This window comes from Camarhynchus parvulus, chromosome 1, assembly GCF_901933205.1.
Source record: "Camarhynchus parvulus chromosome 1, STF_HiC, whole genome shotgun sequence".
NCBI classification, from domain to species: domain Eukaryota; kingdom Metazoa; phylum Chordata; class Aves; order Passeriformes; family Thraupidae; genus Camarhynchus; species Camarhynchus parvulus.
The window spans coordinates 38,994,246-39,019,283 of NC_044571.1; the positions used below are offsets into that span (position 1 = coordinate 38,994,246).

The window sequence follows — 25,038 nt, forward strand, 5'->3', positions numbered from 1 at the left end:
GTGGGCTCTACCACACGAAACGTGGGACTCATTTGGTGGAGCCACAAGGAGTTGTGTTGAGAAGAGCTTGTCTGTGGTTCCATAGGCATGACCTGTAAAGATTAACCAGAGCTGGCAGGGTATTTTAGAGGCACCTGAGCTGACTTTGTGATCTGGCTTAACAGCATGGTTATGGCATCACAGACCTCAGTGTGGGCTGAGGGGAGTGACTTAGTCCACAGTGAACTGTGAGATGCTGTGAACAGCTCCTGCTGGTGCAGTTTAGATTCTATGGAACTATTGTACATATTTCTATTGCTAATTTAATAAGTTTGTCTTCCCATTTCGGATGTTACTTAGGATGATTCCTGTTTACTTGGGATATATTTTTCTTCCCCTTGAGTAGGATTAATTTCTTTCAACGGAGCTAATGATTTCGTGATGAAAATTGGCCTTGGGTTCTTGCTTGTTTATTCTTTTGTCACCTGTTTTATTGGATATGATTGTGCTTATGATGTTTCTTCTGTTAGTGGTAGTGTAAGATAGACCAATCAAAATACTGCCTTATCTGTTTTCCAATGTCTCTGGTAGACAGGGAGGGTTATATGGCAAGGATAATAATCTTTGCTTGAAAAACTCAAGAGCCAAATTCTTAGGATGACCATTGGAGACAATTATATAGGACCCTCTAATTATTTTGCCGTAGAGAACATCTTGGGAATGATTAACGATGCATATTCTGGTTAAGCATATTCTTCAACTTGTGAAGGCCAGTGTAATAGCTTTTAGAAATCAGTGTTAACGTAATAATATTCTTGGACTGAAATTTGTGTCGTTGATACAGAAGAAGGAAAATGTTGCAAAGACAAGATACTAAGCAGCCCTTATTGATTTTTATTGCTCATTACATGATAATAGGGGAGCAGATGTCTTTTAAGCAGTTTTGCCAAGGAGAATTACAGTCTGCCAGCATTGTCTTTTAGGTCACTTTCCAATGTTTACTGTCACCTTCCCTGCCTGCTTTTCCCTCAGCAACTTCTTGAAGAAGTTCAGACTTCCTCTGTACACAAGAATTTGTATCCAAGATACATATTTGAGTGTTTCCCCTTGATTGCTGCAAAGGCACACTACTGACTCATCAGCCAGGAGGTTATCACCCAGGCATTCCAGACCTTTTTCTGCAGAGCTGCTGCCCAGGCTTTAATTAATTGTTGCATGGTGTTGTGTTTGATTTTCATGAGGCCCATCATTCCAGCTTGTCATAGTCCCTCCAAACAGCAGTCCTGTTCACCGTTGTGTCCATCTAGCTGAACACCACCAAAGACCACAAGCAGTTTTTCTTGCTGATGTTATTATATTTATTTTTTTCTTTTGTGGAGGGGGGATGTTTGTCCAGCCTGCAGCTGTTTGAACATGAGTGCTTGTGTAGGAAAGGAGTGTGTCTGTGTTGGAAATGGCATATACAAAGAGAAGGGAGGCTCTTTTTTTCACGAGCTACACAACAAAGACAAGGGGCAATGGATGCAGTTGCACTGGGAATAGTTTCACCCTGATGTAAGGAAGAATTTTTTTACAGCAAGAACAATCAATCACTGCAGCAGTCTCCCCAGAGATGTGGCAGAGTCCCCTTGACTGGAGGTTCTCAAGATGCATTTGGGCAGGGTTTTTAGGCTCCCTTTCCTGCAAAGATTGGACCTGGTGATCTCTGGAGGCCCCTTCCAAACTGAGCTGTTCCTGTGATTCTTTGTATGAAAGGTTTTAGGAAAAGGTAACCAAATATGAGGAAGTGGCTGTGGTAGAATATGACTCTTCAGTGGGTTTGCAAAGTAAATAAAAGGTTTTACCCTTGGTATGAATTTCCTTCTTTTGTGAACAGTTCTTCTAGGTACTGTCAAATAATAGGTTAAATAAGGAGTAAAGAACTTTTATCTGACTTTGGCTGAGTTTGATTCTGCAGAGATTGAGGGAATCAATCCCAAATGGAAGCTAGTCTCACTGTGAATATAAGAACATGCATTTTAAAAATATGCACATATAATTTAAAAAGCAGACTTAGACAATGTCTCCTAAGCAGCAAAGCAAAAGTACTTTTTCTTCCTTTAGAATGTTGTCCTTCTGATGTCAAATCCTCAAGATCCAGAATGTCTGTGATATTGCCAATGCATGTTGCTAGTTCTAGAGCAAGTTAAGAACTGTTATTACATCATTTTCTAGGTCAGGCCAAGAAGATAATTTATCTTTGTGAAATAGTCTTTGTTTGTGAGAAAGAGAGGGAAAAAATAACCAAAAACCCCTCAGGGGTTTTTAGCAAAACAACCAAACATTTAGCCAAAAAAACCCCTCAGGTATCAGGTTTATGTTCCTAATCAAATAGAGATGCTTTATGGTGATCCTACACAAAAGTGGATTGTACCAACATCCTTTTTCCTTTTGTCCTGCTGGGCTTTTTGTATATTAAAGGCAAGCATGGCCCTAAACTGTAAGTCAGCTGTGTGTGTCTTTGTTCCTGGATTTGGCTGTCACATTTATATAGAGCTTAGCTCACCAAATTTTTTACAGAGAGTGGGAGAAGAATTATCCAAGGTTGATTTCTTTTTTGTTGTTTAATTGTTATGGATAGACACATTTGTAGTGTGACTCTTTTGGAGCACTTAAAAGAGGGTACAACTCTTAAGACCATCAAGATTTGTAGACTGTATTTGTATTGTCTTTTGAATATGGTTACCAAAACATGTTTGATGCCAGTTTGTTTTTGTTTCATGAACTTTAAGTGAGCATCTGAGTAAAACAAACATTGAAAAGCCTGATGTGATGCTGCTGATATGGTTGGGTCAGTAACATATATTGTTTGGCTGCCAGCAGCATCCCAATGCTATTAGCAGACAGATTATCCAAGTTTTTAATAAAGAACCTTACTATTCCTACAGCAAGGCAATGTGAAATTTGTGTATGACTCAATTGAAAAAATCTGTATATGTTTCAATAGTTTAGACACAGTTAATGAATTGTCATTCTTTCAAGAAAAGGGGTCAAAATTGTATGTGGGAGACAGGTTAGTGCTTCTTTTCACTTGAGAAAATGAATATAAAGATTTATCATTTTTTTTTCTGCGTGGGAGTAGGAACTCATGAAATGTCTGAGGAGGATTTGGAAGTACTATGGGGAAAGTATATGTAATAGTGAAAACAGTCAGGAGATCAGAAAAATATCAGTGTCAGGCTGGAAAATTTCCAAAGGAAAATAATGGTTTTTGTAAAGCTCAAGATATACTGCAGCTTGTTTACCTGATTTATTTGTGGTTTCAGTGGATTTTTGGGTAGACAGTTTCTTTTAGCCAGAATCTGAAGCTTTTTTTTTTTTTAAGTATAGGCATTTAATTATGTGGGCTATAATTACGTCTTACTGAAGTTCTACAATTCTGTTACTTTTTCCCAGTATACCATTTTTGAAGTTAGCATCTTTGAAAGGATAACATTTATAATTGCAAGGAACTAATCTGTTGTTCTCATTCTGTCCTGCTGTTTTAAACACAACTGTGGGGACAAATCCACTGCATAGGCTTTGGAGACAGCAAGAGCTGACAACTGTTTAGGTATGTTCTGAAGGGAATTGTGGGTTATTAACTTTGTTGAATTTTAATGCAGCTTCTCTGGGAATTCATAAGGCAATTTAAAACTGCTGTAGTGTTCATTTTTTGCCTGCCTTTGTCTTCAGTTTTGACAGTGATCCAGTTGCATGTATTTGCCATCTGCATTGGCAATCTCTGAATGAGCTAAAATGAGGAGTTCATGACTTGGTCCACGTGAATAATATTGGTGCAGATATTAAATATGGGATCAGCTCTTTGCTCATATGCTGTGACATCTAAAAATTACTTTGTTCTGGTTGTGTGTTTCTGTTTTGTTTTATTCTGTGTAGATGTCAATCAATCATCTACTAATTTAATAAAGCATGCAAAGTAGTGATGAGTTTTGTGAATATTGGAGGTTTATATTATGGAAGTTTTCCTACCGATTGGAAACATTTAAGTCTCCTGTGTGAAAGAGATCATTGCTAAGATATGGGGAATTTGTTAGCTATTGTGCAATTGTTCAAGAGGTATTTACTATGGTTAAACTTGTGAGCCCTGATTTTTCAACTGTGTGCCCTACTGTTCATATTTGAACACATTGGGAGGGAACAGTTGTAAGTGAAAAACCTAACAATTTTATGATTTTAGTTGGCTGAGGAAACACAATGACCTTTTTTGTGGTAGAATTAATGCTGACTTATACTTCTCCAAGATGTTGTCATTCAGGGGATAGATGCTTCCTTCAGTGTGGCCTCTAGGTAATGAGTTTGAGATGGCTGGATATGTTTAGGAGTGGCATTTCCTACTGCAATATCATTATTAAGTGAAACACTGAGCTGAACTGCAGTAGTATGTACATGTGGAGATACACAAGGAGATCTTGGGCTTAATTTAATTCTAACAGTGGATTCTTATGTGATCTTTTAAGACTAGATAATTCTTCCCCCTTTGCTTAGCAATTCATGAGCAGGGAACTCTTAGAGCTTGATTAGAAGAATATTTGTAGCAGTTTAGTTGGAAGATACCATCCCCACAGACAAGGCACATTAATGGAATATAGGAGTGTTTGTGAGCCATTTCATTTAAAAATTAAAACTTCCTGCAGGAGCTCAACATAACTTACTTTGCTTCAACCTTCAGAGGAGTAGGCGCTTTCACAGAATCAGTTGCTGTGTTTCACCTGAAGATGGTGACTCCATAAACTGCTCCAAGCTGTCACCTGCCTGACTCTTAAGTTGCTCAGCTGGGTTGGAAGAAGGAAATGCTGAATGCCTAAGTGTCTGAATTGATAGTAATTGCTTTGGATATTGTTCGTTTGGCTTTACAATAAAACTAAGCTTGGTAGCTTAAATGTAGCATTTTCTTCATATGCTTCACTTCTAAGGAGTTTGTTTTCATTGCCCTGTGGATTTAGGACACCAGAAAATAAGGTCTCTTGAAATAGGATTAGTATTTAAGTCCACTGTCAATGTGTTGCTTTTAAATTTAGGATCAGTCAATTCTACACTATAAAACACTTTGTGTATGCATCCTTGCCCTAGAAATGCTTATACTCAAGTCTAGCAGTCTAAATGGAGGAGCTCTCATGGCTTGTTTATGGTTTACATAGGTATTTTATTGAATCCTCTCAACTTCCAGACTTCATGTACTCCTAAAGAGGGACCATCTGAGCAACGCTTTTTGGGTTTGTGTAGAAACACTATATTTTTTCCAGCTTAAAAGAAAAATAAGCAAGTACTCTATTTCTTTGGCATGCTAACAATTTTGTCCATCTGTTAGAGTGGCAAACTGCCCACTCACAATATGGTGTACCAGTTTCAACCAGGCACAGGTGCCAGTGAGAGATCAGTTTCGTTTTCTGACACAAGATTTTTCTGGTGGGAAGCAGCGCCATATTAGGGGAATATGCTTTGTTAGACTGATTACTTCTGTTGGCATGTGTATATCTCATAATAAGCACTTACGCAGTGCTTTACATTTTAACTCTCTGTTAAAAAAAATATATAAAATTGAAGGCATTGCTGAATGATGGTCTTTTGTATCTATTTTGCAGCCGAGTTTACTGAGATTTCTGTAGTTGAGACAGGGGGTGGTGGGGATGAAGGGGTGTTGTGCATAGTGACCCAGGAACAAGCATGAAATAGAATGTTTCTTAATTAAAATTCTTTCTCTTTGAAGTTTAATCACTGATGAATTTTGATAATATTACAATTCTGTGAATAACTGTTGATTTTTTTAGCCTGCAAAAGAAAACAAAGGAACAGAAACTGTGCTTTTCAGGAGATCTTGTTTACAGAATCACAGAGTGTTTGAAGTTGGAGGGGTCTTGAGGTCACCTGATCTGATGTGGCCACACAGGGTCACCTAGAGCCAATTGTCCTGGAGGCTTTACTGCAGGATTTTGCAGTTCCCCTCATTAAACCATATGAGGTTCCTGCCAGGCCATTTCTCCAGTCTGACAAGGTCCTTCTGTATGGCAGCACAGCCCTCTGGTGTATCGGCCACTCCTCCCAGCTTGGTGTCCTCAGCAAATGTGCTGAGGGTGCCCTCTGCCCCATGATCTAAGTCATTAATGAAGATGCTGGACCCAGGATTGACCCCTGAGTACATTGGCCTTCGATTAGACTTTGATCCACTGACCACCACCCTCTGGACAAGCCATTCAGATAGCTTTCATTCCGCCTCACTGTCTGCACATCCAGCCTGTTCCGCAACAGCTTCTCTGTGAGGATCTTATGGGAGACTGTGTCAAAGGCTTTATTGAAGTCCAGGTCCTTGATGCTCAGTATTTGGGACCTTCATTATTCCTCTTTCGCGGTGTGTTTTTATCATCTTTGCAAGTCCATGCTTAGCTTGACTTTGCTGGGCAAGCTGAGATATTTCTTGCATCTAAGACTTGGCATGTTCCCACAAAGACAGACTTGTTTATGCACAACTTTGAGGTGTGCCTATTGAATGGCCTCCGTTTTCTTTTCTTTGTCTAGACCATTTCTCCAGGCCAGATTGGATGGCACACTGAGCAACCTGGTCTGGACACCTGGAAGGTGTCTCTGCCCATGGCAGGGGCTTGGAATCAGATGACCCATAAGGTCCCTTCAAAACCAAGCTATTATATGATTCTGTGTTTTTTCCAGTTTGTCAATGGAATTCTGACTTCTCCTGTGTATGATTCCTGGCCACTGCAGCCTGGCAGCACTTCTGGTCTTAATAAGCATATTTCTTATTCCAACATCCAAATGGAGTAACGAAAAGGAAGAATCCAGTACAGAATGTTATCTTTACTTTTTTTCACAGCAAGCTGGTATCTTACTGTAGTTTTCCAGCTGAAATTTATACCCATTCTATAACAACTTCATGCAGCCCTTATTTTTTGTGACACATTTCACACTGCTTCCAGTGTTATTCTCAAGCCTTTGCAAAGTCAAGGCATAGGATGTTTACAGATTTCCTTTTATCAGGAAGACTTTTTTTCTGTCCAAGTCAAAAGTTATGCTTAGTTCTGTATACTTAGTTCTGTATAAATGACTAAAATATTTGGCAAGCAATTAATCATATTCTTTTATGTTTGAGAGTGTCACCTAGAAAACATTTTGTCTAGGTGTAGTGATTTTTTTGTAATTTTGACCAGTCAGCTTAGCTTTGTATCTGTAGTCTATCCTTTTGTATTTTTGTTCAAAAGTAGAAATGTAGACATTGTTTTATTTTATTTGAGATTCCTGGATTCTCATGTATTTTTCATGATTTCTGAGGTAACAGTTGAGGTTACTCTGGGTTGTATAGGACCTATTGAGTTACTGTAACCAATCATAATTTAAACCAGATTAACTTCTCTATGAATTCTGTCCTGTAGTTCACTACTTTTGCTTTTGTCCTTCCTCCCTTTCTGCTGATGCTGTACTTTCCATCTCATTGCAACTGACTTTTTTGGGCAAAAATGAAGGAAAAGGGCACAGAATACTTCTGTTTTCTTGGCGTTGTCCATTTTATTTATCAATGAATATTGGAATAACTCCTTCCTCACTACTCTTCTTACTAATATATCTGTGGAATTGTGGGGATTTGTTCTTTACGTACATTGCCTTTTCTATTTTGCAATGTGACCTTTCTGTGTTAGATTTTCTGTATGAATGTGCTGCTTTTACATTTGTCCTTGATGATTTGACCGAGTTCCCTTTTTACTATTACTCTTATATTTTGAATCATCAAAGCATTTCTGAATTGCCAGCTGGTCTCTTACTATATATATTTCCTACTATCTTTTGTGTTAAGATAATTTGTATTTGTGTACTGAATGCTGCTTCTCTGAGAAGTGCTTCGTTATCCTGACTCCTTCCCACTAGAATTTGATTCTGAGAAGAAGAAACCTCTCAATGGAAGAAAGTGTACTTCCTTAAACACAGTAAATGTGCATTGGCTGTCTTCACTATTTTCCTTTTTACACTTACTAAGGATGATTGACGGTCATTTTGTGAACACAGTCAATTACTTTCCCTTCTATCCTTGCATTCTCTGTGCTAGTTGATTTCTACATTAAAAAAAAAAACAAAACAACAGCAAAAATGCCAAAACAAACAAACGACCAAAAAAACCACCAAAAGTGGTTTTCAAGAGCTGGCTGAACAGTCTTGTACTGCAAAGTCTGAAAAGCTCCTTGAAGGGGATGTATTTAGACAGAATTCTTTCTGTCCTAGCAGACTCATAGAAGGAATGTTGAAGCTCTTTCTTCCATGAGTTACAACCCTCAGCTGTTCTTCTGTATAATTGATGTGGGCTGGAGTTTCCCATTGCATTTTAATTTTTCTACTTCCAATGTCCCTTTAGTCATTGTGTATTTTGTATTATCTTGGCTCTTTTTTTTTTTTTGCATTATTCAGATGTGTATGACTTCATTCCTAAAAGAAGACTTTCTTTTATCTGTATAACATTTGCACCTCTAATCTTAAGTTTTATCTCACCTCTGGAGACATAATTTGGAGTGGAGGGAGAAGGATCAAATTCCCTCTATGTACTGCAACGATGAATCTCAAACATCTTAGTATTCACTCTGTTGAAGTTTTAGAAGTCTTAGGTAAGAAAGTGTTTTTTTAGGTTAGAAATAACCTCAAAACCTGTTCTTTGACATATTTGTATTAAAAGTTTGGAGCTCTCTGTTACAAAAGAAGTAGCCTGGTTCAAAATGGGAGAGGAGGCCAGTGTCAGCAGATCCTTTTCACATTTATGGTTATGATTTGTATCTGACCCCAGCAACATTTGAGGTTGAGGTTTACTGGTTTCCCTGTATCATCAGTGCAGAGTTACATCTCTGAAGGGTGTTCAGCTGCATTTAATTAGGTAACTTAATCCCTAAAGGTGTCCTCTTCTCATAGACAGTTATAGAGGAAGCCTAGTGTACTAGTTTAGGTGTAGGTTTCTGCTTCTGGAGAAATATCTTAATCTTGCCATTTACCCTTTCCACAGACCATTATTGCAGTTCTCTTTAAGCACTGGGGGTTGAACCTGCATTGGCAGTAGAGAAGAACTGCTCTAGAGATCAAGGAAAGTAAGAAAGGGATTCAGTCAATGAATGCAGAGTTCAGCTTTGTTTTTGCACATGCCAAGTCAAAGATGGATTCTTGTGATGCCTGTAGAGCCCCTGTTACTTGAATCAAGAAACTGCCTCTGAATGAGCAGAGTGCTTTCCTCTGCTGCTTGCACCTATGGAGCAGAGGTTGTGACAGATATGTTTTTATGTGAAGTACCTGTGTATTCTGTGTGTGATGGCACCTTGGCTGAAGTAGGGTTGATTGTTATATTCATCTCAGATATGACTGCTTGTAGTACCCAAAATCAGCTACATGGTACAGTCTTTAAAGACTTTTCCTTTGAGTAGAAGCTCTAGTGGCTCTTGATCTCTTAACCCCAGAGTTCCTCACCCTGCTGTAAAACTGCTTCCTGAGTGCAAGGACTAACTGCTTCTGCTCAGCTGCTGACATTTCTGAGCCCCATGGCATTCTATTGCAGTGATAATAGAATGACATGAGGCACTTGCTAAATGCAGCAGCTCTGGAGAAGCAGCTCATTGTGCCTTTGTGGGGTAGGCTGCAGTTAAAACAGTTTGTGTCTGTGACACTTCATGAGTAACTATTATCAAGAATTTCTTGTTCTTACAGTAGCTTCGAAAAGAGTGTCCAATAATGACAGAGCTCTAGCTAAGGATGATAAATATCTCTAAATATTGGGAATTAACCTTTGCAGATGACAAATTGTGAAAATTATGTGAAGCTTCTGCCATTCTAATTAATCTGGCTAAAACATCAAGCAAATAGGAACATTTCTAATGTCTCCAAGAACAGAAAATGACTGCAATAAAGGGACAAATGCCAGCGTATTGCAGGAGGTGCCCTATGCTTTTTAAGTCTGTGTGTCCAGATCTTAACTGGTAGAAAAGAGTGCAATAATAAATGCTGTTTATTTTTTAAATTCTTATTTTAATTTACCTTTAAATGTATAAAATGCCTAAAGCTATGGCATTCTTTATTTTAACAGATAAGGAAGGACATACATTTTCTGTATTCTGGGTGCTGGTGAGTGTTGTCCTAGGTGCAATAGCCATGCTGTGCAAAGAACAAGGAATTACAATACTGGTAAGAATTCTCTTATTAGCTGAATTTTCACCTCAACATCTGTCAGGTATAGCTGCAAAGTCTACAGAAATTAATCTTCCCCACAGCTAATGACATGCACACCTCTATATTCTGTTCAGAAAACTAATTAATGTTGATAAAACGCAGTATTCTCATAAATCTGTCTTAACTGTATCTTTGCCAATCTGTTTGAGTTTTTCACTTTAACTTTTGTAAGCAGGTTGCATGTATTTTTGCAAAGCTTAAAGATTTTACAACATTAGTTTCACTTTTGTTGCCCTGTTTTTGAAGTAAGTTCTTGACATAGCAGGACTACAAACTTCTTGTGAAGAGAAGTTCAAGGCTCATGAACAAAGATATAACTGGAGGAGAGCATTTTTAAAAGCTCCATTCCCTTGCTTTTGTGAACAGTGTAATTACAATTAGGGCCATTGTTTATGGCCGTTATTATAATTATATTATGGCCTAATTAGCACTTCTAGTACTGCATCTCTTCCTTTTGTCCCTTATTTAATGATCTGTCTGTGGAAACAGATGTAGTTATTGTTCATGTTTATTGTGGTCTGGCTTTTTATAACTTCAGTGAAGACAATGCTGGTTTCGGTGACCAAACTGGCCACCTGAAATGCTGTATTGGTGATTTGTACCTTCTATATAGCCATATGTCGTTATTAATAAATCCAGTTTATAGCTTTAGCTGACATACATAAGCAACAGAATCAGAAAATTTTTTGCAGCAATGACCCTCTTGTCCTTGCTAGAAGAAAAGGGAAAAGAAATTACAGAAAACGTCTTGATTTGGGACATTTTTTTTGATAGATGTTTGTAGATGTTGTCATGTGTTTTTCAAAGGCATCTGTAAGGAAAACATAAGGGATTGTCTTAAAATGTGTAATTTATTCTAACAGTATGAAGTAACTATTTGAGCTATCAGGTGCAGAGCTATTATTGGATTTGGGATTTTATTTGTTTGCTGTTGCACTGCTAGGATGATTATATTTATTGTTGTGCTAAGGGGCACAGGTCAGAGGGATAAAGGGCTAAATCACCCATTAAAAAGATTACTTGGAGGCTGAATGTGATTTTCAGTAGAATTCCTGGGTTCCTATTTCCATCTGAGTGAGCCAAAAGCCTTTTAATTGCCAAGTGGCCTTTCAACATGGAGCCAAGCCACACTCTAACCTATCTTCTGTCCCTTCCCTTTGACTGTTAGTGAAGGACTTGTGGCCTCCCACTGTACCAGCCCTTTGCTTCACCTGGAACTAGTTTTACTGGGTTTTTTTCCTATTTAGTCTTTAGAACTGTGAGTTAATTTCTGAAATTATTAGAATATAAGATAAATACTCAAGTATTACCATGGTGATATGCTGAAACTTTGAAGCAGAAATGCTAAGATGCTAAGGTTTGATTTTGCCAGTAACCTCAGTAGAATTACCTCTGGACACATCTATACATTTTGGTTTCCTGCTTAGAGGTTGTTATGTGCAAGTGTAGCCCTGCAAAGCACTGAATATGTTCTAGTTTTATGTGTAGTGGCTGATGTCATGTAGAACACTTTTTTTTTCTTTTTTTTTTTCCCCAGCAGCCTGCACTGTGTTTATTGCTGTAATTGCAAGAAAAGCAGGCCTGATACCTCTGTTAAATCTTTTTCAGCCTTTGCCTGTACCCTTTAAAAACAGTGTTTCTGAAACCTGGAAGTCCAAAGATACCATACAACAAAAAATAAGTAGAAGGCTTAAGGAAACTCCACCTTACTGATAGAAGCCTTACCTTTTGACTGGAGCATTTACACTGCAGAACATTTGGGGAAGATGGAGAGCAGAATTCTGTTGTGACCATGCATATGTTATCTAGCTTGCTGGTGCATAGTATTCCCTGAAGGGTTATTCCATGTAGCAGGAGAATTCCCATTACAGTAAAATGTTATTCTACTAACCTGTGCTGCATTTACCATTCTACCATCATTGCTACCAATGTATCTCTCTAATTGTTTGGAATCAGAATTAAGATGTACAGTAAGTCAATTCAGGATGTATTTAAAAGAAAATATTTGTGGTTAGCTGCTTCATCTTATGCTGTTATTTTTCTCTTGGCTCCTTAGGGTTTGAATGCAGTGTTTGATGCACTGGTGATTAACAAGATAAATCTTTTGGAGCTCATTCGAAAGTTACTGTATAAGGACAAGTCATTGGAGGTGAGTCCTTGGATGTTTTGTTCATTCTTACAGATTTTGTTCATTCTGGCCATTCAGACAGTTATGTCCTAAAAGATAAAGATTTAGCTTCTGGTAATTTTGTTGTTGTTTAGAATTAGGGGAAAAACAACCCAAACCAACCAACCAACCAAAAAAGGTATTGTTAGCCTAGTGAGGCGTCTTTGCAGCAACACGAGTAGTAATGGGGTATTGCTAGAATTGCTTTGAATAGTAAAACCCTTTCCACAATTTTCTCAACAATATGTTAAAAATGTTGTCTGGAATAGTTGACTGCTTGATGCAACAAGTTCTCCAGGGTCAGTAACTATACACCTGAAGTGGTAGTTGGAATGGTTTGATCAGAATAAAGAGAGGGAGAGATTTATTCAGATTCTCAATGACATAGTTAGAAAAGTACATTAAAAACATATTATGTTAACAGGTCCTAGTAACTTTGTAGTTTAAAAGAAAAAGTTAGGTAAGCACTGATAGTTGCTAGGGATTGATTTTTGTGACTTTCATTGAAGTCAATTTATCTGGTATTGTCTCAAGTAGAGTCTGGCACCTAGTATTGGCACTGGCAAGTGAGTAACAGAAACAATCGGCCTCAGATCAATGATGGATAGCAGCCAAATAGACCTACAGCTAAGATTCTCATCCAACATTCAACAAGGCAAAAGAATATTCTTTGGACTTTGCTTCAGTCAGTGGTTTCACTGCAGAGCAGTCTCACTAATGTTTATGAGTGGCAGAAGTCCTGTGGGGCTTTTGAATTCCTTTGCAAGGAGTGAAATGAGCTGCAGGGGAAATCAGGGGAAGTAGGTTCTCTAGAAATGAAATAATAGATTTGACCAAGAAGGGCTACGTGAGGACTACAGGAGTGTTTCAGGCAGCAAATAGGAATGCTGGGGAGTTTTGCTGTATCAGGAGACTAATATCAACTAGAATATGACATGGGAAGCATCTAGAGCTGTAGGGATCTACAGTAGAGCTAGTTCAGAATTAAATGCTAGAAACAAAAGGTAATAAGTAGAACCTCGGGAATAAGTTGCCAGTCAGCCTCACATCAGTGCCTGGTAAGAGCATGGAAGTTATGGCAAAACATATGAATGACAGGGAGGTGTCTGGAGGCAGCCAACCCAGGTTCACCACGTGCAGATTGTGCCTGACTAGTCTAGTGGCCTTCTGGAATGGAGAAGAGCAGGCTCCAGGAGACCACCTCTCTAGGAAGCCTGGTCCAGTGTTTGGCAGTAATAAGTTCTTTACAATGAGTGTGGTGAGGCACTGGAACAGGTTATCCAGAGAAGTTATCCCTGGAAGTGTTCTGGGCCAGACTTGACAGGGCTTTGAGCAAACTGATCTAGCAAAAGATATCCATGGCATCCCTTCCAGCCCAAACCATTCTATGATTCTAGGAAATGTCAGAGGCAAACCTTTTTGGAGGGCTACTCTTTAACCATAAAGAGCTCAGAGTGTGTTGCTTCTGTTTAAAAGAAAAACTTTTAAATGGTTCTCTTTCAGTGAAGAAAACATCAGATGTGCCTTTTCCCTCTTATTCTTTTGGTAGAAGTAATTAATTTTAGCTCCTGTTACCTGCAAAAATCTGTTCTGCTCTTTTCAAGGAAGCCTATCTAAGATTGTTTTGCTTTGTTGAAAGGCAGATTCTAAAAACTCTTCAAGTAAGAACATTTTTTTTCTTCTTGATAGAGACAGGTTTCAGTTTCATGCCAGATTTCAGTTAGTTCTGAATCAGAGAGGATACAATAACACCTCTTCCACTTTCACATTCTGCCTACTGAGAGATTTTGTGGAAATTGTGAAATGTGGCCTATAAGAGACTGCATGTACTGTTAAATGAAATGAAGCCCTGGGCTAAGAGATTTTGTTGTTAATCTGTTATAAAGCAGTTATAAATATTCACTGTATGTGGGGCTTTTTCATAGCACAATTTTCTCCAAAAACTATTTTATAGGAAAACCATTCCTGAATCCTCCTTGTAGTAACTTTGGTTACTAAGATGTCCAGATCAGAAGCAATCATTTGAGCACAAAGGCTTGCTTATGTAAACTCAAAATTACAAACTGCTTTATCCTTAGGTATTCAGTGAAATATTTTACCATTACTCCATTGTCAATTACAAATACTAAAAAAGCAATCTGAAAATTGTTTTTTAATTTAACTTCTCCATCCCTTTAGAAAATAAGTACCTTCAGCCAGTGCACTGATGTCTGTCTTTGTTCAGGAAGTGTACCTTTTTTTTTTTTAACCTTCAGATATAGCTGATATTGATATCCTAAACAACTATGGTGGTCCAGTCTCCACTGGTGAAGCTTGAAGAATCTCTGCAGTATACACTGTTTTGGTTTTTGATTTGGGTTTGGTTTTTATTTTGTTTGTTTTTTTTTTTTTTAATGAAAATTATGTGTGCTTGGAGAAAAGTGTTATATGTTCTGGAGAAAAAGATATAAAAGTCTGTCAGATTTACTGTCTGCACCATCATTTCTCTGTTTTATGTGACTTGCCTTCTTTACAACCTGGAGGGTATATTATAAAATGCATGATGTAAACCAACTGAGTTAATATAGATCAAACACAATTTTATACTTTTTCTGATCTTGGGTCATTTACCCTGAAGTAAGTGATTTGGGTGCCTCTCTGTCATTAGCTTTTTAATCAAGTTTTTAAGTGTGAAAATTTTAATTCCATTTCTAATTCCTCCCAGTTCCTAACTGCAGTTTTCTTCGTATATACCTGTAATTTTACCTCTAAAGATACCTAAGTGGACAAATGTTTTTCCATGACAAGCAGACAGCTGAAAATAGCTATTTAAAACAAAGTCCCCAAAGTACTCATCGTCCATTTTAGAAAGAAAATATAAATTAATTTAATATGCTGTATACTAAAGGCTGTATTCTGCTCAAATTCCCTGTCAGAAGTTGCCATGTCAAACTATATCAGCTATAGAATTACAGAGGATTTGTAGAAGAGAGTCTTCTCGAAGTAAAAAGTTTTGTTTACTGATGGAGAAGGAAATTAAAATATTTGCAAGTAATACTTTCCCATTAAAATGTCAGCTCTAATAGCAAAAATACACAGGAATAGATTTTTCTTTCTGAGATAGAGGTGAAAAGGATGCGAATGTGTTGGGTAAGAGAACAAATACTGTTTCTTTATGAGGTGGGGTTTTTTTCTTTCTTTCCTGTAGAATGCTGGGCTCTTAAGGAAGGGGCTGCTTTTCAGGATAACTCTGTTGATGTGTGGAGGGGCTGGAATACTTTATATCCGCTGGCGGATTATGGGCACAGGGCCACCAGCTTTCACTGAAGTGGACAACCCAGCTTCATTCGCTGACAGTCTGTTTGTAAGAGTAAGTTACAAAGTTGCTTTTTTCTGGCCAGCTCAGAACCTTTGTCTTTTGTGATAACATTAAGTTTTCTGTGCTTCTAAGAAACAATAAAGTGAACATTTCAAGATATGTGTGATAAGTCACCTTCACTTGTGCTGCTGTGATGATTCTCTGCAATTTTTTTTAAATAGTATACCGTGTGTATTCTTTGCATTCAATTTAGCATGCACATTGCAGTACTTTTCCATTTACTCCATATTTTTCCCATGCATGCAAGAAATTAGCTTTTGCTGATTTTTATCCCTTTTCCACATACTGTGCTTGACTTTTCATCTTTCACAACTAAAGGAAATAGCACAAGATTCTAGTCTGGTGTATTTGGAGTATTGCCTATACACCTCTGGTGGCATTAAGGATCTTTCTGGAGATGGAGAATTAACGATGGATGATGTTTTTTGATGTTTTCTCCTGTTGTACGAGATTGTTCTTTTTATGTATGAACATTGGTTGGACAGCACAGAATTGCATTTCCCTGCTCTGAACTAGAGAGCCACCTAGCTATGTTTAAAAGAAAATTAAAAATTACCTTCACGGCTGTAATTGTAATGGATATGTAAATAGTTGTAGTCTAACAGTATTCATGGCCTCTTTATTGTGTTACAAGGGGAGTGAGGGAAGAGAGATGGACTAAAGTTGCCCCCTTCTTCGCCCCCCAAGTTTACTATCAAATAAATGTTTGTTTTCTCTTTGACTGACAGGCTATAAACTATAATTACTACTATTCACTGAATGCATGGTTGCTGTTGTGTCCCTGGTGGCTGTGTTTTGATTGGTCAATGGGCTGCATACCCCTCATTAAATCCGTCAGCGACTGGAGGATAATTGCACTAGCAGCACTTTGGTTCTGCCTAATTGGTCTGATATGCCAAGCTCTGTGCTCAGAAGACAGCCATAAGAGAAGGTAAGAGACAGTGATGAATTTTAAATGCCTGGCCAACTTGAGTACAGTATTATTTTGTTAAATCCACTACTGATAATTTTAACAATTCAGCGGAACCGGTGTCTAGCAAATGCAGTTCAAATAAATATTTATAGCTGTCATTACAGTTTTATCCCAATTTGGGTCCATCACTGTACACCAACTAGTAGGAAACAGAGTTGGAGGAGGAGGCATGGATGGCTGCTTTATTTTCTTCCTGAAATGGTGTTTTGAGATCCTTAACACTGTAGGTGGTAAAAAGTAATATGTGCTCAAAACACAGTAGGAAATTGTTTGTTGTTGCCCATACTTCTTACAAGTCATCATTTCCTTTAATTTCCTCCTAATAATGGAAGAGAGGAGATGTGCTTTGAAAGCCATGGTCATACAGTTAAAAAGTAAAATGCTTGACCCATAGTATGTACTCAGAAAACAGCTTGTAGCTCACCCAAAGGAACTAAAAAAATTGTTGTAAACCGTTCTTTCTCACTAAGGACTTCTGTTTAACTTTGTAGGTTCTGTTACCATGGATTTTATGTAGACTTAATTTCTCAGTTCCTTAAAATTTTTCAACTGCTCAGTCATAGAATGGTTTGAGTTGGAAGAGACCTTAAAGGTCGGGTAGTTCCAGTCCCCCTGCCACAGGCAGGGACACCTTTCATAAGATCAGGTTTCTAAAGACCTTGAACACTTCCAGGAATGGGGCACTATCACTATGTGTCCTTTTGAGAAGCCCATCTCCAGCTTTCTTTTGCCCTCTTTAGGTACTGGAAGGTTGCTAGAAGGTTTCTCTGGAGGCTTCTCTTCTCCAGGTTACACAACTCTACCTCTCTCAGCCTGTCTTCATAGGAGATGTGCTGCAGCCCTCTCCTCATCTTCATGGCCCACCTCTGGACTCACTCCAACAGGTCCTCTTTATCCTGGGGGCCCCAGACCTGGAGGCAGCACTCCAAGCTGCGATTTCACCAGAGCAGAGTAGGAGGGGCAGGACCACCTCCCTGGCCCTGCTGGTCATGCTCTTTGATGCAAGCCAGGATATGGTTGGCTTTCTGCACTGCAAGTGCATGTTGCTGGGTCATGTTCAGCTTCTCATCACTGAACACCCCCAAGTCCTTCTCAGGGCTGCTCTCATGCCATTTTCTGTCCAGCCCATCTTTGTTCATGGGATTGCCCTGACCCAAGTACCAGACTTGCACTTGGGTTTCATGAGGTTTGCATCAGCCCACCTATACCAACCAGGTCCCCCTGGATGGCATCCCTTCCCTCCACTGCACAGCTGGGTGTCGTGGGCAAACCTGCTGAGGGTGCACTCAGTCCCACCGTCCATGTCACTGACAAAGATGTTAAACAGTGCCAGACCCAATGCCAGCCCTTGAGGAACACCACTTGTCACTGGACACTGAGCCATTGACTGCAGCTCTTTGCATGCAACCATCCAGCCACTTCCTTAGCCACCAAGAGGTCCAGCTGTCGAATCCATGTCTCCAGTTTAGAGATGAGGATGTCATGCTGGACAGTGTCAAATGCTTTGCACAAGTCCAGGTAGATGATATCACTTGACCCAGCAATGCTGTAACTCTGTTATAGAAGGCTATAAAATTTGTCAGGCACATTTTTCCCTTAGTGTGAAGCCAGATTGGCTTTCACCAATCATCTCCTTATTTTCCAGGTGCCTTAGCATATTTTCCAGGAGGATCTGCTCCATGATCTTGCCAGGCACAGAGGTGACCTACTGACCTAGTTTCCTGAGTCTGCCTTTTCCCCTGTTTAAAACATGAGCATCTCCCCTTGTCTAGTCAGTAGGAACTTCAGCAGACTCATGATTTCTCAAGTACGATGGGTAGGAGCTCAGCACTATCTTAGCAACTTCACCCATCAGTTCCCTTGGGATCTGCAAGTGTACCTTACCACATCCCACGGAGTTATTAACCTTAGATGTTCTTGAGCCTGACCTTTTCCTACAGCAGGCAGTTCTTCATTCTGCCAATCTCTGCCTTTGCCTTATGTGACTTGAGCTGTGTGGTCAGAGCACTTGCTAGTGAAGTCTGAGACAAAAAAGTCATTGAATACCTCAGTCTTCTCCGTGTCTTGGGTAGCCAGGCTTCCCAAATGCTTCCACATTTTCCACAATCTTTGTTTTATCAACAACATAGGTAATTCAGACTTGTGTGTTTGTTCAGAGTGCAAAATCTTATTCTTTTCTTCCTTCTCATCCCTTCAAACATTAACAGTGTACCTGCCTGCCTTTCTGCTGTTCCCATACTTATTTGCATAGATAAATCATTTCGGAGAGGGGGTGGAACTCTTGCTGCTAGTGATGTCCTACTTTCTAGTAAAAATGCACTCACTAAGCTTTTATTGCTAAATAGGTTTTTAGTAAAAAGTGAAGTTAAAATATATAGTGAAGGCCTAGGACTAGTGGGGATGAGAAAAGGTAGGATGCATCTACTTTACAGTGTAGAGATTCATTTGTAATAAATTAGAATAGAAAATTACTGTGCCCGTGGCCTTTGTAAGAAACACCTGACATGGACCTGAGGTTCTTGTTCCCTTAGGTCAGCTCTGTAAAAGTGAGGTACCTAGACTCTTTTGTCTGAGCTCTGTATAGTCCATAAAGTGCTACCTGCTGAGGATGCTAACATTGGTGCCTAAAAAAAGGAAGACAAACTGCTCTCAAAAGCTGTGGGTCTCTTCTGTCTGTAGAAAGAGAGTAGATTACTAACTTTCAAGTGGTTAACCACAATGGATTTTATTATTGATGTGTTTGTTAGGAGAAAAACCACCCTCTTGTTGAATGTGCACCTAAGTTTCTTCTTTAACAGTGACTTATGTTTTTGCTCCCATTACTGTCTTACTAGGTTCAAAAATAGACAGATAGCTTTGACCATTACTTTTCCTGTATTTTAAATAGGAGTTATATAATTAATATGTAATGGGGCTATTTTGTGGCCTGGAAGCATGAATATTGCTTTTCTGGAAGTTATAGCAATGATTTTTAAAGTGCTTCCCTGTCCTATATGTACATCCTTCTACAGTGTCTAAATAAAGTTTATATGTTAAGTGGAAAAGGTACTTTAGTTAAAATTTGTAGTTAATCTGAGAATGTTTCTTGTTTGCAGAATTCTTACACTGGGACTTGGATTTCTTATTATCCCTTTTCTTCCTGCAAGTAATCTCTTCTTCCGAGTAGGATTTGTTGTTGCAGAGAGAGTCATCTACCTCCCCAGTATTGGATATTGTATTCTCTTTACATACGGATTTAGTCTCTTGAGTAAGCAAGCCAAGAAAAAGGTACCATGAAAATAATCACTAAAGTTGTTGATGATGAAGCAGTTCAATTGCATGATTTGTTTCTTAACTTGCCTCTCTTTCCTTAAGAAAATTCTTGCTGTGGCAGTACTTGGAATCTTGTTGATAAATGTTATGCGCTGTGCACTCCGCAGCAGTCAGTGGAGGTCAGAAGAACAGCTTTTTAGGAGTGCATTGTCTGTGTGCCCTCTGAATGCAAAAGTAAGTTACCCATTGACTTCTAATCTTTTTTTCTTTTTCTTTTTCTTTTTAAGTGTTTTCAATGAAATGTGGGGTCAAGGAGGTATTATGCATAGTTAATATATTGTGCTACAGTGTTATTCACAGTCCTGCTCAGTTCAGGAATGACATTGACAGGTCAGACATCTAAATTACAGTGACAGCATAGTCAAATTCCAGAAAGTGCAAATTACAATATTGTAATTCAGAACTTGGAGGTGGGAGTGGGGAGGTGAGGGAGAGGGGAGAATGCACTTCAAGAAAGGCATCAAGTCAAATTTGATGTACGGCTAATAAAATCTATTTAGAAGAATTGTGTGTATAATTGCAAGTTATTGCAACAAAAATATCAAAACAAGGTTAGTAAGTTGTAGCAATGTATTCAACTGAAAAATGTCTATGCTGTTTTTAGAATCCTTTCTGTGAACCTTCCAGTGGTATATAAAGCCAGCACAGCTGAGGGACAAAGCAGCATATAATCAATGCAATTGCAGGATGTGGGAGTAAAATCTTGCTCCCACTTCTCCTTTTTTACAGCAGCTGAGCAGGCTAGACTCTTCAGACATGGGCACTGAGGAAAGCTGCAATTTTCCCTGCAGGCTTAGTGAGGGAACAAGTAAGATGGTTGGGGCTGGATAGGATATTTCACTGCAGTGTTCAGCATCAGAGACTGACTCCAGCCTCTGACAGAGGTGACCTCCACAGCAGTCTTTTGACAGCCAAGAGTGTCATCTGTTGGAGCACACCACTGAGCCCTGATGTTGTCTGAATTTTAGTAAACAGACTCTTTGAAGAGCCTGGGAGTGGGAATGTGCAGCTTGTCAATAAAAATACATTGATGTTTTAAAAGATTAGATTCCTGTAATCTAGAATGGTATCTAGAAAATGCCAATTCAAGACACAGGGTTTAAGAAGGAACCTGTGAAGGCTCAACTTCACAAAGAGAATGATAAACTTAGCATTTACTGAAATACAAATACGCAACAGTTAGCTGTAAAAAACATTTATGGCCAATATTTGCAACATGATGGCATCTTTCAGTAGTCTGAGATTTTAATACATAGGAAAGAGCTGTTGTATTTTATAGTGTGGCAGTGGTAGGCAACCATCTTCTTTTTAATGATGACCTCAGTATATCTTGTCTTCTGGATGACAAGCGCATGCTATAAATGGAGCAAATGCAATCTGTTTTCTTTGTGTGCAGCTCCATCCATCTGCCATGGTGAGAGTGCTTTAGACAGATCCACACTCTTTGCCTGTGCTCCAAGCTCCTTGGCCTGCAGCCATGCCTGGCTCCCACAGCACTGGGCTTGAGCCGATAAGCTGTGCACAAGCTACTGAGCTAATGCAGCTGGTTTAAAGCCAGTGAATGTACAGGCAAAATGAGCTTGTGTTTGTCAACACTGGGCACTGTAGACATGCCTGAGCTGTATTTCTGCTGGTGACAGCTTGTGCAAGGGGAAAGCATGGAGATGTGAACCAGGAAAGGATGGTAGGCTCACATTCCAATTTTGCTGAAGGATGTACCTTTGAAATCACAATAGTAGGGAACTTTTCTAAGCAGGAACTTTAGAGAGTCCATGTATGAGGGCCTATGTCTTGTTTTCTTTATGAACTCAGCTATGGTTATTTAATTTTGACAAAGGTAAAATGTAAAAATTTGAACCAGGTTTTGTTTTGATTTTCAATTGTCTTGAAATTGCAGGCTTCCTTTAAAAATTACTCCACAGGACTTTCTTTCAGTGACCCATTTATTTCAGTGGGAGACTGATGCAGACCAAAGAATGGCACACAGATAATAGCTTTTTCTTGTTGTTCTTGGAACATATTAAATATGTGTAATGTGGTTATGCTTTGCTTCCATTATGTATCAGGATCTCAAAATCTCAAATCCTCAGTAGCAGAAAAAGCTGTTCATGTTTTGTTGTACAGCTCTTTTCAATTCCAAATTGTCTGTGTGGGAAGTAGAGTAAACTTACCCTAATTCTAAATAACAAGTTGTAACAGCACTGCCTTGTCTAATTTCAAGACTCATTTCTTTAAACATATTCTTTAGATAAAAATGTGGAAACTGCATTAAATGAGATTGTGTGGCACAGTAGTGAGTCTGGTGCCTTGACACATCTGGCTCAAGAGGATGACATTTAACATCAACTTTAATAAACATTGCCCGTGACTTTAAAATGTATTGGAAATAATAAGGTACCATAATGAAGCTACAAAATATTTTAACCTCTAAAAATGTTCCCAATACAGATTTTTAAATGTTTTAAATATTGTTAAATTTATTCAAATGTTATTTATTTACAATATTTTAAAATATATGTTATATATATATTATATATAAACATATATATAACACATATTATTTATATATATATATAAAAAATATGTGGTGGGTGGGTAGGTAGGGTTTTTTAAGAGAGAGAAACAAGACACATGTCCAGGAGCACGTCATACGTTTGAACTTGTGTGGCCCTGCACTCAGGTTGGTTTCAAAGGTCATTAGACTGAAACAATACACATTTTTAATGTATTTGGCAGTATTTTCCTTAGCTGAACAGGAGGTGACTCTGTATTGATTCTCTTTTCCCTGCCACCTTTTTTCATACTGTATGGATTGGATTCTTCTCCATGGGAGAAGCAGCTGTTTCTTTTAGCATTTAGTTTCTCTCCTTGGACTAAATGAGGGACCTAAGTCAGAAGGACTCTACCCTAGATTTGTCTTTCTCCCCAGTGATGATAAAAGAAGTCCTGACAACTAGAGCAGATGTGGATATGTAAGATTATGTGAGATTTTGACCCTTTCCTACTGCTGTTCACTATTTATAGACATTGTTGGATTGCTCCTCACCTTCTGAAGTCATTACATGATTTCTTTCAAGTTTAAAGATTATTCCCAAAAATGCTCATCTTGCTGCCTTTTTTTTTATTGCTGTTGGAAATGTTTGCATTGTTGGAAGAACTGAGTTATTTTTTGTCAGCTTTTAGAAAAGCCATAGCAGTTAAGAATCCAGAGATGGTCTTTATTCCTGGATGACTTCCTCTCATTGATTCTCTAAATAAATAATTGCAGTTACACTGTTATACATATGGGAAATAGCCAGCATTTTTCTTTTCCTGGATTTGAAATAACTGAATTTAAATGACTGTAAATTATTGTGATTTTGTACATAATCTCTGCATTCTCCTTGCTACTGGCTTTTCTTTAAAGGATAGAAATTAATAAACATAGTTTGAAAAGCCATTTCAGTAGCAATTTTTATGCAATAATAAGCAAGGAAGTTAAAATACTCCCAACACAATATTACTAACTATCTGCCTTGACATACCAGAGTAAGTAACTTTGAAATTTTTGCTTTATGCAAACTGCAATCATTATAGATGCAAGTTTGTCAGAGATTAACTATGCTAATACTGAAAAGGTACAATAAGTTTGTGAGATTGGTTTCTATACTTTCTTAAAAGGTCCTGTAAAACCTCTTTGTTACAGAACAAGATTTAATGCTGCCTGAGGATCTGATCTTTGATCCTTAAGGAAGCTGATCTAGAGGGCATTTCCTTTAGATATTGAGATTTTTTTCTTTATGCTCTATATTATAAAGGGATTATCTTCTGAGGGATTTACCTTAAGTGCTGTGGGCTGTGTTTATATGGGCTGTTTGCAGTGTTTTGCCACCATTTTAGATGTCAATTTTTGTGTATACAAGCACAGTCATGCAGAAGAATCTTTAGACAACATTAGATACACAAACAAGATGTGAATATCAAAAAAGCTTTGTCTTATTATTATTTAGAAAACAGAGTTTTAGTAGTAGAGGAAAGAGAAGATTGATGACAGAAGCTGGCATTGAACAGAGGCATCTGCATGTTCCTGGAGAAATTTTGACATCTGTGCTTTGCTTTCATCCTTTTCAGTAAATGTTCATATTCCCTGAAAACAGATTATCAGCAGCTAGGAAGAGAGAGTACAATTGGTAATAATAGTAATGCTCCAAGTGAGGGGGAGTGTACCTCCTAGAAGATGATATTACATTTCAATTTCTTCCTGTTCTGCTTTGAGGGAAAACAAAAGCAAAAATTCAGTCTGGCAACAATTTCATTTTTGTACAGGAAAATATTTTTTTCCCTCTCCTTGTTTAAATTTAACATTTAAATAAGAGTTCAGGTACTATGGATATCTGGCACAGAATAATATGCAGTGCTTTTTCTTTTTTATACTGGCTTCTTAGGTTGATTGAGGTATTGAACAGACAAATACATAGAGCCTATTCTTTGGCTAGGCTCTGGTGCTATGGTTATGTTAACTTAAACAACACATGCCTGTTCAAAGTAGGTTCTACCCTAAGGTATCTTTACCTGATCTCTTAGATTTCTGAGAATTCTGTGTTGTTATGCATCCCTGAGAAATGCTCCTTTTAGAGCTATTACTGTAAAGTAATTGCCTGTTTAAGATTGATAAAGGATCATCTGAGTATAATGTAATACGTCATTTCCAGTTAATATTTAATCATTTCATATCGAAGGGTTCTTAAATGTTTAACCAGGAAAGGAAAATCTTCCCTCCCAGGCTGGCATGCACAATATCTGTCGAAAACAGAAGAACCACACCTCTAGAGATGAAATTTTAAACAACTCACCAGCCCCTCATTATTAAAGACCAGATTCCTCCCACCCATTGGTCCACAGAAAGCACCTGTGTCCCGTGTTGTGCAGGAGAGCCACAGCCCTGTGCTCAGCAGACAGCAGTGGTTACTGCAGGCTTGCCTTCAGTGAGCTAAGGGCTGACCTTGGCATCTCTCTGCCATGGCCACTGAA

The 25,038-nt window shown here is 38.4% G+C and overlaps 1 protein-coding gene across 1 annotated transcript in view; it reads left to right on the plus strand.

The window, feature by feature from the left end:
- The window catches only part of TMTC4 (transmembrane O-mannosyltransferase targeting cadherins 4), a 55,773-nt gene that overhangs the window by 14,156 nt on the left and 16,579 nt on the right, over positions 1-25,038 (plus strand). Inside the window, exons 6-11 of the mRNA XM_030970941.1 lie at positions 10,076-10,173; positions 12,275-12,367; positions 15,573-15,734; positions 16,472-16,674; positions 19,812-19,983; positions 20,071-20,202. Of these exons, the coding sequence (XP_030826801.1) occupies positions 10,076-10,173; positions 12,275-12,367; positions 15,573-15,734; positions 16,472-16,674; positions 19,812-19,983; positions 20,071-20,202 (860 nt within the window). The remainder of the gene's footprint in view (positions 1-10,075; positions 10,174-12,274; positions 12,368-15,572; positions 15,735-16,471; positions 16,675-19,811; positions 19,984-20,070; positions 20,203-25,038) is intronic.